Here is a 17,887-nt window from a genome sequence, read left to right on the forward strand (position 1 = left end):
CACCATATCGTGGATTTTATTGATGATTGCGGGAGTACTTGCTTCTACGGGCCTTCCTGAACGTGGTTCGTCACTTATTGATGTACGACCACGCTTAAATTCGTTTACCCAGTTATAAACCGTTGCTAAAGCAGGGCAGATGTGCCATGAACTGAGTCCAATTCATTTTTTATCTCATATGGAGTTAAACCCTTTAACTGAAAATGTTTGATTACCGCTCTGAACTCGTTTTTTTTCATTTTTCTTAACGAACAATTTTTTTTTTCAATTGGTTATAAAAACACGTAAACTCAGAAGATGTGGACTGTGACTGCACCATATATCTAGTCGGGAGTGGTGCTGACTGAAAACAGATGATTTGGAGCGATTCGCGAGCCATATGTTGGTCATTCTAAGGACTTATTGAACTACCCTCGTATTAAGAATAGGTGTAAAGCTTGTATGAAATTTAGAAAACGATCTAATTATGCCAACTATTTAAATTATAAAGTCTTACAGCTAAAGCTAAACACAACCTCATTGAAGCCAGAAGAAAATCCTTTCAATGTTTTTGCAAATCGCTTGATAGAACATCATCTATCTTCAGAATATGGAGATTCATTAAGTCTTAAAAAATAGATTCACTCAGCCAGCAAACTCGTCTTGTTCGGCAGATAGCAGAGTGATTTCACAACTACACGACCTCGCAGTTGAGATGTGCCCTTATACTGTCTTTCATGATAAGTTCCCCAGTGAGTTTAGGACCAACTAGTTCCTTGCGGCTCCATTCACCTAAAATTAACTTAAAATTAAATATTCTCCCGGATTAGACAAAAATGATAATAATATCATTAATCACTCTCCTTCTGACGCCAATACCATTCTTTTAAAAAATTATAAGGACATTTTATTGTCTGGCTACTTTCCCCCTCCCTGGAACACCTTTTTGGTATTTTTTATTCTCAAGTCAACGCCAGGCAAATTTAGCCCTATATCCTTAGTCTCCTATTTATTAAGGGTTAATGGAGAAACTAATTCACAATAGACTCGATTGATACTTTGAGCATAACTTTTATCTCTCCCCTACACAATTCGGTTTCCGAAAAAGTAAATCTTGCGCGGATAATCTGTTCTTACTTTCCACGGAAATTTGGTTGGGTTTTGTCAAGTGTAAGGTCACCGAGGGTCTTTTTTTAGACCTAAAAAGGGCCTTTCTTAGCGTAATACCCTGAATTTTAGTGGAAGATCGCAGTGAGTTAGGTGTACCTAAAATATAGCTAAATTTGTCTATAACTCTATTTTAGACAAGAACATTTATTTTAATATCAACAGCGAATTGGTTGGACCTAGAGTAAGCACAGTGGTCATTCCCCAGGGCTGGATTTTGAGTCCCATAATGTATTCAGTTAATAGTCGCAAGCTTTTGATTTTGAATTTTGAAGACCCCATAGATACATTAAATCTTAATAACTGTTTTATTACGCCCTCGTTCGACGTCAAGTTTTTTAGAATCATTCTAGATTACCTATTTTCGTTCAAGGAACACTTTATGTATCTAATTATTAAACTCAGAAAACCCCTAAATATCATAAGTCTTGAGAGGCGTGTGGTGGGGAGGCCATTCATATACTCTCACTACGATTTATGACTCTCTCATCCGAAGTTGTTTAGACTACGACTTCGTTTCAATTTTCTAACAAAAAAATGTATCGTAAAGATGTTCTTAAATCGTAGTAACACCCGAACCAACAAGCTTGAGGATCTTTGGAATAGCACACATCAAAACAACCCTCATACAATCACATAAATTTTTACACTCATAGCTGCCTTCAAGAAGGCCCGGAATCCTATGACCACCATCTTATATCCACCAACTCCTTTTTGAATTTCCACACAAAAAGTATGTTCTCAAAGTCTTAAGATGGCAAGGTTTCGGGCTACGCTCCGGTTTGCCCCGCTGGTAAATTTACACACTCATGGAAAATAAATTACTCTGTGTACATTTTTTCTATTGAAGCAATAGCCATTCCATAAACACTAGATTTCATTATAAAACATAAATTTAAAAACGTTATGCGCCGCAATTCCATAGAAATCAACTGCTTGTGGTACAGGCATCTCGTACGAAAATCTTTCTTTTTACTATATAAGTAGGCTATACGCGTTTTTTAGTTTTGCTAAAACAATTGATTGTTTTTCAACAAAAAAAGGAGAAATGGTGAACATGTAATTAACTATAAATGCATGCATGCCACCAAAATGCTCAAATACGGTCGCAGTATATTTTCCAGTACATACAGAGCCTTCCGAATGAAAAGGGTGAAAGTTTCATGATCATAACTCTTGATCTATATGAGCTGAAAAATTGTGTTTTTTATTTGACGCAGAATTTAGTCCTCTATCATTTATTTTCTTGAATTTTTTCTGTAAGATGTGTATGAAACGAGCAGTTTTTAAAAAGCTTTATGACTATAAATATTTCAAAATAGCTAAAAAATTATGCTTCTTTAAAGAGTCATAACTCTTGATTTATGAAGACCAGAAGATTACATTTTCTTAGATTTACGCACGAATAGGTAAAAAGCGGTCAACTTTGTGAGGCTATAACTTATGACCTATTGGCGCTAGATCATCGAGTTTTTTAGAATTGCTCGAAAATGCGTCTACTTCAATTCAACTTTTGACATTTTTTCGGGTCAAATTAACAGGTTCCAAAGCACATATACAAACTACAGAATTGAGTTTTTTCGTCACTTTTTTCCAAAAAATCCGGGTTCTTTGAAGGGCCATAACTCGGAACCTGTTGAAGATAGAAGGTCTTTCTTTCCCTGCAATTTTTCAGAATTTTTCTAGTTTAATTTTCGTGTTGAAAATTTTGCTTTAAAATGGAATGGCATGGACCAGTCCATGCAAACGCGATCTTTGCAACTTTTTTCAAAAATATCTCTGGGAAACACGGGTGCTATTTCTAGAAAACTTAGAATTTTACTCAGGACCCCATAATAAACTGTTAAAGGAAAAAAGCGCATTGCCTACTTAATACGAGGGACGAGTACCAGGTGCCTAAATTATAGCTAATACCCGAGGGGTAAGCCACTCTAAAATCATGATTTTTTTAATTCAAAAATCTGTAGACGGTGTTAAAATAAGCGCAGCTTTATTTTACTTAAAGCAGCGTAACTGTCGGTAAAATATGTTTCTTATGTATAACATAAGCTTCTTATTGCATAAAATGAAGTCATTCACATACGAAGAAAATCGATCCAAATCGAAGTTAAAGAAAAAAAATCACAAGTTTAGCCACACGCAACACGCCGCTAAGCGAAATAACCCGAGAAGTTAGGACTAAGCGCTTCTAGCGCCGCTATGAGTGACGAGCTTATCGCTATAGCTTACAAGAAAGGTAAAGTAACTCCGGCGGTACGAATAACGATCGCCTATTGCGTTGATGTTATTCTTACAGAGTCGTAAGACAGATTCTTCATCTTACTTACTTTAGCGCCACCGATATCAAAAAATCAGAGCACTTCCCCATAAGCACACCTTCAAAATTCCCGCCTATGTGAGCCCGCGCGTCACGGTTCTGGGGATCTGTGGATTTATATCTTGAACTTTGTATATTACTTCATACTGATCCATGCGATCTTGTATATGAGCTAAAATTTTCTATTAATAGAAAACATTCACTACAAAGCCCAGAATATCAAGCAATTATTAATAAATTGTGTCAAGAACATATATTAGTGAATACTTTTGCAAATCTAGAACAATTAAATTCAAATTATTAAAATCAGTTTAAGATTGTTGTTGAATAAAAAATTATAATAAATTAATAGAAAAATGTGTATTTATTCATAATTTCCTATGATTTTACAATAATTATATAAATTAAGTAGTTCATCATATAATTACTTACGTTATTAATGATTTTTACGCTAATTAGATTTTACTTAGTTTAATTATTTTTACTGAATTTTATTAGTTTTCTTGTGGTTTAATTATTTTTATCTTAGTTCCATTACTTAAAGTTATTCTAGTCAGTTAAAAGTTATTTTTTTAATAATTGTCTAATGAACTTAATTAGTAACTCACGGTTAATGCAGAAACTTCGTACTGCGCATGCGCAAATGATCATGCACTAAGCGAGAAAACTGGATGCGTACACTACAGTGTTTGCCAGTCAGGTAGAATTCTGGAGTTTTTTTTATAAATAGTGATACGTTGAAACCCCGGTAAGGTACTTTCCAAGACAGCGAATATGCAATAAACCTCACTTATTTTTAAATTTATTCTTTTGATAAACTAATTCCTTGTAAAATGGTCAAGGAGTAACATGGCTTCCTACTTAAGGGCATGTGATACTTACAGTTTCCCCGGCTTTTTTTCCACAAAAATGAAAATTTTAAAAACTGAATTCGGAGATGCTATAAAATATCATAACGGACGTCCCCAGACTCTTTTTTGAGGGATAATGACCAAAAAAATTTATTGTGCTAAATACAAATTTTATGCATATGCATTATTTTGAGGTTACGTCGTTTTTCATCTCTGCCTTTCCGCTAATCTGGAAATTATTTATGAAATAAGCTCTTTTGATTGCCTGCAAACAAGTTTAGTTCCGAGAGATTAAGTACTATGTTTATTTGTAAGTCCAAAGTTTTCGGCTAAAAATATTGTGTAGTTTGGAAGTAACACTCGGGTGAATTATAACACATATAACCTCGAAATATACACGCACGTTGTTAGCAATATAAAAAATTTTTTGATAAAAAAACACAAAGTGTGTGGGGACGCCCGTTAGCATGTTCGCTATCATTTCCCAGATTTTGAAGGCAAAATATTTCTTATCCTTAGAAAAAAGCCGGGGGAATCTAACACTGAAAAAATCGATATTATTTCCTAAGCGCTATGCAAATTAATCACGTTTTGCTCAATTAAAACTTTTTTTAATTAACCCACAAAAAAGTGTGTGGGGAGGTCCGTTAGAATGTTCGCTATCATTTCCCAAATTTTTAGGAAAAAATATTTATTATCCTAGAAAAAAGCCGGGGGAACCTAAAACTGGAAAAATCGAAAATTTTATAAGTATCACATGCCCTTAACCACCATATAGTAAAATGATAATATAACAAATTACCGACCTCTGTTTCACCGACTGATGGTAACGTGGCTACCTACCTTACAGCCATATAGTAAAAATATAATATAAAAATTACCGACCTTCATGTTTTTACCGGCTGATGGTAACAGGACTTCGTACCTTACCGGCATATAGTGAAATGATAATATAAAAATTACCAGCATTCCTATTTTACTCCCTGATGGTAAAATTGCTGTCTACCTTCTCGACACATGATAAAATGGCGGTACACACAATTAACGACCTGTATTTTATCGACCGATGGTGCATTTATATTTTAGCAGCAATCTACATTACCGACGTTATTTTACCGACTGCCGGTTACTTAGCATGGAACAAGGCCCTCTCTTGGTGAGTGGCGCCATCTATTGATGTTGATAATATGGGACAGTGTTGCCACATGTTGGCAAGAGATCTGATAGCTGCGTAGTCCTACTACTCGCATGTTCAGCGATGAAAATTATTTTTATTTCTTGGAGTTCTTGGAGTCCGTTTTCAAATAAAACTAATACTTTTTTATTATCATAATAATGTAAAAAGTTAATTAATTTGTATCGATTTTTCATATAGAGAACACTGAATATATATAATTTTTTAAACATAAAAACTAAAGTTATTTCTTATAAATATTATCAATAATTTACTATTTATTTATTGGTATACGTTATAAAAATACATTTACATTCGGATTGGACCTTTGTCTGGGGAATTAAGTCGAAAGTCAGCCCCAAAACCGGCACTTACTCCAGGGTTCACTTTAATTGGCAAAAAATAAATGAATAAAAATAAATAAATAAAAATAAATAAAATATAAATATGAAGTTCTTTTAGTAATACACACAACATATGATATACAGGCGTCCGCATGAAAGGAGCCCTTATGGTCGGTATGCTTTATTTTTATACTGATTACGTATTTTTGGAATTCTAGTTTTGTGCACGATAGGTGAATCCTTAATCTATCGAATGATCCAAAGAAAACACACAAATTTAAAAATATGACAAACTGGCGGCTATTTTTTTAGAAATAATAAAACTAGATTTTCAGTCAGTTTTAGACATTTTTTGACAATTGCAAGATTAATTTCAATAGGTCGTAATTCCTAAGAAAAATGCATTTTCATTATAGAATTGTATGCTTAAAGGTCGATTTATATTGACAACCTAGCTTGGACCTCTCTACATAATTTGAAACGTAATTGGTTAAAACTTGATTTAAAAATACACAAACTCTTGTAATTCATTCATCCAGATTTATGTAATAAGTGAGAAAAAGTACAAATTAGGGCCAATATTCTGCAAACCCTTATTGCACTTTCATGGTGTAGTTTTTAGGGTTCCATAGAAGGGACTTGGGGTGAGGGACATAGAATTTTTCTCTAAAAATGTCTGCTTATTCGATCCGTCTTCTCCACGGCGACTATCTTGGCTTGGCTATCAGATATACCCACATGCTGATTAACACGACTCATAAGCTGTAGAGTCAGATTTATTTCTCGGGCCATACTGGGTTGATTTTGTTTATTAAGCCTTTGCCGAAGTCACTACGTACAATTGTAATTTTCTTATAAACACAACAACTTACCTAATACACTGATATCAGATTTGTTGAAGATGATAACACTGGGACTTAAATGATCATGTTCCTTATTGTATCTGAAAATAAGAAATTTTTTAAAATAAGAAAAGAAAACAACTACAGCGATATAATTCTATGCTACTTATTTCTATAAGTCCTCAATGGTGAAGTATTATCAATAGAGAACGGACTAGAGAATGTATGAACTTTTCTATGAATCGTCTAGAATAGGACAACTTCTGCGAGCTGAGAGGCTTAGCACTGACAAGGGGAAGATCTCCTCTGCGACATTGACTTTTCATCAGACTAGTATCAATCGATACAGGTCAGAAATAATTAGACATGTGTCTTGGCTTCTCTGTAAGTGGGCTCTTATTTAAGACTTATGAGCCTTTGAAAATCATGGTCGCCGCTTTGCTGTAGCTCTACCGGCCCACGCGCGGCTGTTTTCAGCCAAAGCCGCAGGTTCAGCTGTAAGGGGCCTGTCTAGCGACCACACTGCCGCAGGTTCAAATCTTTTTGTGGACATTAAACAAAAAAATATATCTTCGAGGATTGTCACGGACAGATTTGATTAGATTTAATTTCAAATTCACAAGATCTCCTGTAAAAGAAAAAGTTGTCTAGAATCCTTCAAATTTGATAATAGCAAAAAAAATAAAATTTTGAGATTGCGATTGCACGCTGGGAGAGGCTTCACCAACACTGAGAGAGGCGAGAGAAAGAGGAACAAATGTACCCTTTTCTACAAAATCCCTCCTCCGTCTCAAGCGGGCAAGATTTAAAATTTGCTCGTAAATTAGCTAGCGACAATGGACTCTAGTTTTAACCGCGTTAGCGTCTACGCACAAATCACAAGCGAAAACCTGTCAGTTTTCTAAATTCGCTTTTATGAGAAATAGAAAATATATCTATTTCCCATGAAAGAGAATTACAGTCTTCACACGAAAATTGCTCCTTTTCATTTTGAGATTCAAGAAGGTACAATTTCGTCTAGACTAATTTATAATTTTATTATTTTCAGAAACCTAATGGAACGTGGCGAACTACAAAACTTGCGTTACGGGCCCGCCTCCCATCGGACGGAGGTTTAATTAAAGTTTTACGTCCAGATCGTAAGTATCGAAAGCGTAAAAAAAACTTTCGTTGACCCGAAAATTAGCTTCGCGTCTTATGGGCTAGATTTCCCAATGACAGAGAGTTCCTTAGATTGATTCGATCCCGACTTAGACGGACAAAGGTCTGGGCTGTACCTGCTCGTGCCAGGTTTCCCAAGTGACTACGATGATGACTTTTGTCCGATGTGCCTTGACAGTTCACAATCGGGATTAATTAAGTAGTGATTTTTACAGAATTGCGGAATGTGAATTAAAAAGTAAGAGATATGCTGTGCGACTTTCCGTATTTATTTCTAAGTATAAGAAATTTTATAATGCCAAGCGCCTTTACTTAGATTTTGAACCTAAAAGGCAGGAAACTCGTCAGCAATTTTACGGAAGTGAAGTGCTTGGAACTCTTTTATATTCCTAAAAGAATTTTTAAATTTCAGTTCGCATCATAATGGATGCAGGTTGGAATATTCAACCTTTATTTAAACCTAGAGATTAAGGATTTTGGCGTTACGTTTTCGCTTAATACGCAAGTAGTTTTGTTATTATGCTTATGTCGAATCGCTAAACTAAAGGAGGCGAACAAGAGGCTCTTAATTGAGGGCAAGTCTTCCTCCCTAAGCAGGGAGAGAATTTTGAGGGGGCGCCCTTGCTGCCATGTCAACGTCATCTGCGAAGAATAATCAAGGTGGAAAGAGAAACCACGGCCGTACTCAATAGCGGCGAGAGGGTGTAAGTGGGGTCAACTTTGATTTATTTTGTGGGTGATTTGTGAACCTTTTCAATTATATTATTCAGCTTAAAACTTGCATTTTGCAAATTTTCCGCTTTAAAAATTTACCATTTTAGATTTTAATTTTGAAGTGTTTATTTTAATGTAGTGAAACGTTTAAAATACAGTCTAGAGAGTTAAACAATTAAAAATGAGAATTTTTGGGAATTTATTAATTTAAACCATCGAAAATTTTTTCTTGACAAAATAACAATGATTTAGGATTTATAACTAACCGACAATTTAAAATTAGAACTTATGAAAAAACTAAACAAAAACTAAAATTTACCAAGATTCCAATGAATTTTCAGTCAATTTTAATAACTTGAAGGGGTTTCAACAGATTTTAAAGGATTTGAATTATCTCAAGATATTTTTAATATTTTTCAAAAATTTTAAGTTATTTCAAAGTATTTAAAAGATTTTAGGGTATTTTTCTAAGTTCCAAGGAAATTTTCCTAGAGATTTGAAAAAAATGCCATCCAATTGGTAAGGTTTTAATGTTTTGAAAAGATTTGAAAACAATTGCCTCCGGTTGTTCACATTAATTTTTTGTTCTTTAGCTGAAAATGTAACTATTCTCATTGCGTATTTCATAATTATAGTTTTACATTCATACTTTCGGAAAAAATTCTTCTTTTTGGTTGAAAAGCCATTTATTCCAGTTGAACATTTAATAAATTTTATGTGACAATTTAGGAATTTGAAATGCTATAAATTGATTGCAATATACTGCCTACATTAATTTTCTCTGAACATGCAATTATTTCTAAGAATATGAATATAAAATACGTATTTGTTTGAATTATTATTATTCAAATTCATAGACTTCCTAGACAAATTAAAAAAATAATTAATTGTGCTTTTAGTGTTATTTAATTAATCTATTGTGCTAATTTATTTAAGAATATCTGGTAATATAATTTATCAAAACTATCTAAATTAAATATATTAATTTGAATCTTTATAAACTGAAAAAGAACATTATTTATAATTAACTCGCGAAACTGTATAAATATTCTGAGTCGATTGTTCTTTTTTAATGCGAAATATTTGAATTGCTTCATATTATGAAAAATTATACCTAGGAATTTCTAGAATACAAATCTGTTCCGTTTAGATTTCAACAGTTTTTTTACATTCTCATCGTAATGAGAAGGTATTGGCAGAGATGAGGTGGGAGATTGCTTATGCCGTGTATTTGATTTAATAAAGATAATTTTTTATTTATTATCTCCAATTTTTATTATTAATTAATTTATAATTAATGCTGTGAATAATTATACCTAATTATTTTCACCCGTGTTATTTAAATTTAAATTCATTGTTGTGTTTTTAAAGATAAGGAGTTTATATAATAATAATTAGAGTATGATCTTCAATTCAATAGATTCTATATATTACAAATTATTCAATATCATTAATATTTTACATTATTTTCATTAGATAATACAGCTTTAACTTTGAGCAATTTTTAATTTAAAAATTGTAATCACTTCGAATTAAAATTTTTTTTTCAATTACATTATTCAATTTTGATCACTCTAAATTAGTCTAATTTTAAAAATTGAAGTTGGTCATTTTTTTCAGAGATTCTGATACAAAAATCTTTTAATATATGTATTTTTCTTAAATTTCAAGCAAATTCAATTAGAACTTACTCAATATCGTAAAAAAAATTTAAAAGCTTAGTATTTGATATGTCCATACGAATAGGAGAGAAATACTGCCTTGATTTGGAAGAACACCGTTAACTGCATTTTGGATAAGGCCCTTGAGTCGCCTACCGTTGATTGCTTCAGGTGACTTTATCCGATTTGCAGTTAACGGTGTTTTTCCAAATCACGGCAGAATAGGCATGTCGTTGCCGCATCTAAATAACGAGCGGGCTGTTCTACCTAGATCTTGGATTGCTAAACCTCTATTGCTTTTGCAAACCAACATGCTCCACTCCCCCTTGTAACTTATGATCAATCCCCGCGCCCAAGTTAGGTAGCATGAGGTTAGTGCCCTCCTATTCCAATGTCCATCAGAGGCGGTGGAGTCCCAAGGGGACACAGGGGCCAATGCCTCCCATAGAAATCGACCAGGGAGGGCCAAAGTCTTGATTTTCCTACTCGTAAATAAAATGCTTAAACCAAAAATAATATCTTTGCTTAAACTCATCCGATTGTAGGATATAGAAACCTTTTAATTCTTTCTTGCTTTGTTTAATCTTTGAAATCTATCTGGAATCTATGTGGAATAATAGAAGCCTTTCTGAATTCTTTTACATTTATCCGAAACCTTCGCAAAATATTTGAAATTTTTGTAAATTCTTGATAAAATCTTTGAGATATTATTGCAACCTTTGTAAATTCTTCGTGAAATTTTCGCGAAATAACTTTTTTAAATCTATTGAAAATGTTTAAAATTTTGGAGAATTTTGAAAACTTTGTGAAATAATAGAAGTTTTTGTAAAATAATGGAAATATCTGTGAAATTTTCTAAACATATCCTAAATCTTTCTGAAATGTTTGACACCTTTGTAAAATCATTAGGACGTCATTGGAATTATTTGTTCAATCTTTGAAATCTATTTTAAATCTTCGTGAAATATTTGTAAGCTTTGTGAAATCTTTAAAGTCATTGGGAAATCATTGAAAATTTTGTGAAATCTGTCTAAAATCTTAATGAATTCTCTAAAAATCTTTGCAAAATCATTAGACAATTATTGAAATCTTTGGTTCAATCTTTGAAATCTATCTGAAATCTTTCTGAAATATTTGAACTCTTTGGGAAATCATTTAATTCTTTGTGAAATACTGGTAAATTCTCTAAAAATCATTGTGAAATATTTGAAGGTATCTGAAATCATTCAAATCTATCTAAAATCTCAGCGAAATCTTTGAAATCTTTGAAAATTTTTGGAAATCATTGACATTTTTGTGAATTGTTTAGAAGTCTTCGCAAATTATTTGAAATGGTCTGGAATAGGAATTTACTGTTCATAATCGCCCACAGGTCGTATTTCTTGACCGATTTAAAAGTTTTTTTTAGAAATGCTCAGCAATTAATTTTTAAGAGAATTGTGGTTTGCTTTTTTTTAAATTTTTTTCACAGAGCAACAATATATAAACAAATATAGTGACAAAATTGACCATTTTAGCTTTGTGAATTTCTATCTTTAAGAAAAAATACAGATAGAAACTCACTATCAGCCGGAATTATTGCACATGTATACATAGAACATAATTAATTTTAATAATATTTAACTTAATTATTATAAACAATTTTTATAAACGAATTCTTATTATTTTTTTTATCATAGAAAAAATCGTTTAGTTCACGCTAGTTGCTAATATTTTTCATAAAAGTCATAATTTGTAACAAAAAAATTAGCATGAGTTAACAACTATTGTTTTTATGGACATTTCTATAAACAAATTCTTTATAAACGAGTTTTTCTCATAGCTGAATTGATTTTTCTGAACAAAAGTGATTCACAATTGTCTTTAAAGCCTTGTATATACTTTAAGCTTTACCAAACATAAACAATATAGATTGTTTATAACAATTTAATTGAACAAGTCTCCTAATCGGCCGTTTCCTCATTTGTTTTTCATGAAGTTACGTACAAAACAATTGAAAGATAAGTGACTTCTGAATACGCAAGTACAGCGTTATTGCACCTTATTTTCACTTGTTCCTCATTTATTTTTCAGAAAGTTGCATAAAACAAATAAAAGATAGGTGACTTCTAAAAACGCAAGTACTGCGTTATTGCTATGGACAGTTTGCTACAGAAATTGTTATTAACAATTACGCAAATTATTATTTAATGTCCCATATCGAACTTTGGAATCACTGTTAGTTTATTGTCGGATAATTTCAGTAGCACACCGTCCTTTTTGCACGTAAAAAAAAATAAATCATAGTTTTGTTAACAAAATTCTTTATAACAATCATATAAATTATTTTTTATTTAATTTCGTTCGTTAGTCACGGCAATAAATGTCACTCTAATAATTATTGAAGAAAAAAACATTTTTTTGTACGAGGAAACGGCCGATTAGGAGACTTGCTTAACTAAATTGTTATAAACAATATATATGGTTTATGTTTGGTAAAGCTTAAAGTATATAAATGGCTTTAAAGACAATTATGAATCACTTTTGTTCAGAAAAATGAATTCAGCTATTAGAAAAACCCGTTTATAAAGAATTTGTTTATAGAAATTGTTTATAATAATTAAGTTCAATATTATTAAAATTAATTATGTTCTATGAATGCATATGCAATAATTCCGGCTGATAGTGAGTTTCTATCTGTATTTTTTCTTGAGGTAAAAATTCACAAAGCTAAAATGGTCAATTTTGTCACTATATTTGTTTATATATTGTTGCTCTGTGAAAAAAATTTAAAAAAATCAAACCACAATTCTCTTGAAAATTAATTGCTGAGAATTTCTAAAAAAACAACTTTCAAATCGGTTAAGAAATACGACCTGTGGGCGATTATGAACAGTAAATTCCTATTCCAGACCACTGTGCGGTGGGACGACTCCTTGTAAGACTTGACAAGTTTACGCCTGTGGCGTAGAAAATATTTGGGACTCTAATCTGTAATGCAGCTAGCCCATTCATCTTTCGGGAAACTATCCTTTGAAACAGTCAGGCCTGTTCAGTGAAATTTCACTGATCAGCAGCTACATTTCACTGTTTTAGCAGTGTATATACGCTGATTTGAATGAGACATATCGAGGCGTGCTAACCATAGGATGCCAACGCATGCGATCGACTATATGATACTTAACCAAGAATATAAACAATAAAAAGCTAACCAAGAAGTAAGAACAAGAAAGTTTTAGATCGCGGAATTGAACAAGATGGAGCTAGAAGTTGGCCAAAACTAGAAGATGTTCGCTCGCTCCATCAAAACATTAAAGTGCTATCTCGGGCGAGCAAAGCATGAAGGAACCACTTCTCGCTTATAATCTAAACGGGAGAAGTGGCAAACTTCATGCTTTGCTCGCCCGAGATAGAACTTTCATGATTTGATGAAGCGAGTGAGCACCTTTTAGTTTTGGCCAACTTCTAGCCTCATCTTGCTCAATTACACGAGAAAGACTTTCTAGCGCTAATTTCTCGGTTAGTTTTTTATTGCTTTTATTTTTGGTTAAGTACCGTCAAGTTGTGTCGCGTGCGTTGGCACCCTACCGTTAGGGCGCCTCAATATACTGATTCAGATTTAGACAGTACAAAGAAGACGAATTTTCAACAAAATACAGGAATGTTCAACTCAGAAAGGACAATTTTCATACAAATGGTTTCATTTCAAATGAAAAATATAAATTTTAAACTAAAAATGAAGTAGTTGCATTTTCAGTTAAAAAAATCTTTTTCAACAAAATAGATTTTTAATCAACGAGATGAATTTTTAACTGAATTGAAGGAATATTCAACTGGATTCGTTAATTTTTTTTAAACATTCAACAAAATAGCTTCATTATCACCTGCGTTTAGTCGAATTTTCAGTTAAATAAATCATTCTATCGACCAACAAGGCGAATTGTTAACAAAATAAATGAAAAAAAAAATATACCAAAAAGACGAATTTTCAACCAAAAGTTTGCAAATTCTCGAATTTTAATTGTTTCATATTGAAAATTATTTATTTTGAAAAAATTTCAACTTAACATTTTCCAATTTTGAAATTTTTGAACCAGTTCTGATTTGACTTTTAGGTCGCCTTGAAAACTTGAATAATTCTTGATTAACTTTCGTGCTAAATTATCTCTTCCAAATATGAATAGGAAATTTTTTATTTTTCTATTAAATATACCTATTTTCAAACAAGCGTCTTATCTCTTATATCTTATTTCAAAATATAAACATGGAAAAATTTGAACCAATTTTTTAATTTAAATAATGAAATCTAAGAGAAAATGAAAAAATATTTCAAAACATTTGAAAAATTTTCAAGCAAAAAACACATTAGTAGATAGTAAGGCACTTGAATTAAGTTAGCAACATTTTTTTAAATGTTAAAATAATGTATATAATTTTAAGAGATATTTAGGAGTGAAAGTTCTAAATATTTTTTAAATTAACTCCAATTTTTCCAAATATTTAGGAGAGCTATTTTCATTTGATCGCGGTTTACCTGCTCGACGTACCCTCGCGCTGTGTCGAGCATTGCCTGAGGGGGGCCCTTTTGTCCTCATGACGAATAAAACACGGGACATAACATTTTTATAATATTGTAATCAGCAATTTAAAAGTATTATATTCGAAATGTACGTTTATTTGCGATATGTTACTTGCAATGAAAAGATTAAAATTAGAGTAAGTTGTCGCAGATTTGCTTATTGTTATTTTTCAGTAATTCCCGTCGTCGTTTTCTGAGAAATAATCATTAATATACAATTTTAATATTTACTATGACTTTTAAAACAATTTTCAATTGTTTAAACAAAGGTTAATTATTTAAACAATAATTTATTCCCCAGAAATTTTTAAAATGATCTTATTTTCTTATTGAAATGCAATATTTTGTCATTGTTTGAAGTAGTAAATTTGTCTAAAAACATGACGTAATTATTTGAACAATTAATTATTGTTTACTTTCAAAATTTTTCAATTGAGCCAGAGATGTCCAATTTTATTCAAATTGGTATCATATGCTACTTTCTGTTAAATAATTATATAATTTTGACACATTTATTTTATTGTTTAATAATTTTTTTTTCTTTAAACAATATTTATTCGCTAAAGCAGTTTTTTTCAGTAACTAAAAGAATTTCAATAAAATAGAACACAAAGCATTATGTTTCTGACTTTATATCGTATAGAAAGAAAAAATGTACCACTTTTTAATTGTTAAAACAAATATAATTTGTTTAAATAATTAATTTTCCAAAAATAGTTTCGAAATCGTAATTAATTATATGTCTTCTGTTTAATAGTTATCGCAAAATAACTGCTTGAGTAAACGAAAATTGTGCGAACAAATAGAACTTTGTTAAACATTAACAGAAATGTATGAAAATTATGTAATTATTATTATATATGTATATATACGTATATATGTATGTATGTATATATGATATTAAATATACGTATTTAATTTTTCAATCAAAATCAAAAGAAAACTTTCTGTATGTAGAAATTAAGTGAAAAATGCACTTAACCCTTTTTTAATGAAACCAATGTCAGAAGCCAAAAAACATTGCTTCGAAAATGATTTTTCAAACAGTTTATTTCCAGCGATGCATACTTGCTGAGAACATTTTTCTCTTAATTTTTTTAAAACAGAAACTTATACTTTAAAATTGTACATTGAATTTAAAAATTATGCTTGAATTATTATTATTATTATTATATAAACTCCTAATCTGTTAAGAAAACATAATAATAATAATAATAATAATAATAATAATTTGAAATTGAAATAATATATATTAAAGTAATTAGGTATAATTATTCATATTATTATTATCAAAGTATTATTGTTCTAAAAACTGAAGATAATAAATTAAAAAAATTTATTTATCATAATAACATTTTATAGTTGAAAAAATCATTAAAACCAATGCTTAGTTAAATAATTAATTTTAAACTGTAATGTGAAATTCAACAATTTTTAAGGAATACTTAAAATTGTATACATTGAAACATTTAGCAGGTAAAAATTAAAGAATTTTACAAGTTAATAGTTGAAGGGGTTTGTTGAAACTTGATTTTTGTTGTTGAAGATCTATTATTTTAGTTGAAATTCATCTATAAGGTTGAAAACCCGTTTTTTTCTAATTTTAAATTAATTTTCTGAACTAAAAATAAATCTTTTTGGTTAAAACATTACGATTTTCGTAATTTTGGGCTCACAACTACGCACCCATTCATACCGAGTATTCTTACAACAGAAGTAGACCATAAAACAGTGGTCGGCAAACTTTTTGCTTCATTTTCAGGTATGGTCAGGCTCCACCCGACTTAATTTTTCCTACTACTTTTCGGTATATTCATGTACATTAATGTGAGTGAGCTTACTCCAGCAAGGGTCTATGTCCACAGGCATGTCAAAGTAAGAAAATTTTAAAACATTAAATTTTTTAATTAACGAGTTGAAAATAGCATTATCAGCATCTACGAATTTTTCCGATTCCAATGATATATTACTTGCCTACAAAAGTTAAAAATTTGAAGGAGTTTATAATCAAGAATCATCAGATTGACAGTCAATTTAATACTAAATGCTTCTCAAATTTTTAACCTTTATAGACAAATTATATGTCTTTGGAATCGGAACAATACGTAGATGCCAAATATATTACTTTTAAGTCACTCATCGCAAAATTACGAATTTTTTAATCTCATATTTTTTCCCATTTTATAACAAAGGACCCCTGAGGAAAAGGATGATCTGGCCAAGCACGCAGGTACTTCCCTGAGAGTAGGTCACAGGGCAGCCAGGGCAGGCTACCCTGCCCAGGGTAAGAGCGTGCCGACCACTGCCATAAAAGGAGGAAAATTTCCAAAATTTATTAGGTTCAACCAGGTACACGGACTATAGGCAAAGATATATACGGTTCTTACTTAATTCCAGAAGAATGCTTTCTAGGTTTTCCCCGCAAGTAATTGAGGGGTTCAAGCTTAAAAGGCCTTGCATAAATATGGGTCATATATATCTCAAACTTAAGAGTATGTTGTAGAACCGATTGCAGTTTAATATTTAGGAATTTGCAATCGTGTATATTACATTAAAATATTTAGTACTTACATTACTGTTTTTTTCTGTTTTATTTGAATAACTGTACACTTTAAGGTAGTACTTTGTGTGTATATATTAGTTATATTTTCTAAAATATGCGATTCTAATTTCAAGGCGAAAGAGCCATCAATCATTTAAATCATACAATTAAAAATAATGTTATAAAAAGATCTGAATAAAAAGTTTGTAACATTTTGAAATGTTGAAGCATTTTTATCAAATTAATCTTTTGCCTGACAAACAAAGCCACAGATAATAAACAATGAAGTTCTTGAAAGTATTTTTTTAAAAATATATATACATATATAATTAAAAATTAGTCATAAGGACAACCGCAGGATTTCGCCGGGAGCGGGTGCTAATCTGAAAAATTGGACCCGCTTCGAGCGAAATCGTGGTAAAATTTCAGCAATAACCATGTCTCACAACCGTGAGATAGGTGGTTACAGTCTGTCAAGGAATCAATACGACGATCCAGCAAAAGCCTCGTGGACCCTAAGAACACGGAGCGACCCAAGGTCAACCGCCTTCTGCATTTTTCCCGCAAGTGTTCTAGC

General features: G+C 31.4%; 1 protein-coding gene across 5 annotated transcripts in view; it reads right to left on the reverse strand.

The window, feature by feature from the left end:
- The window catches only part of LOC117182365 (UDP-N-acetylglucosamine--dolichyl-phosphate N-acetylglucosaminephosphotransferase), a 174,950-nt gene that overhangs the window by 100,970 nt on the left and 56,093 nt on the right, over nt 1-17,887 (reverse strand). For all 5 annotated transcript variants that reach the window (XM_033375561.1, XM_033375560.1, XM_033375562.1 and 2 more), the window contains exon 5: nt 6,705-6,775. In XM_033375561.1, coding sequence (XP_033231452.1) covers nt 6,705-6,775 — 71 coding nt within the window. The remainder of the gene's footprint in view (nt 1-6,704; nt 6,776-17,887) is intronic.

The sequence above is a fragment of the Belonocnema kinseyi genome, chromosome 10 (assembly GCF_010883055.1).
Source record: "Belonocnema kinseyi isolate 2016_QV_RU_SX_M_011 chromosome 10, B_treatae_v1, whole genome shotgun sequence".
In the NCBI taxonomy this organism is placed as follows: Eukaryota; Metazoa; Arthropoda; class Insecta; order Hymenoptera; family Cynipidae; genus Belonocnema; species Belonocnema kinseyi.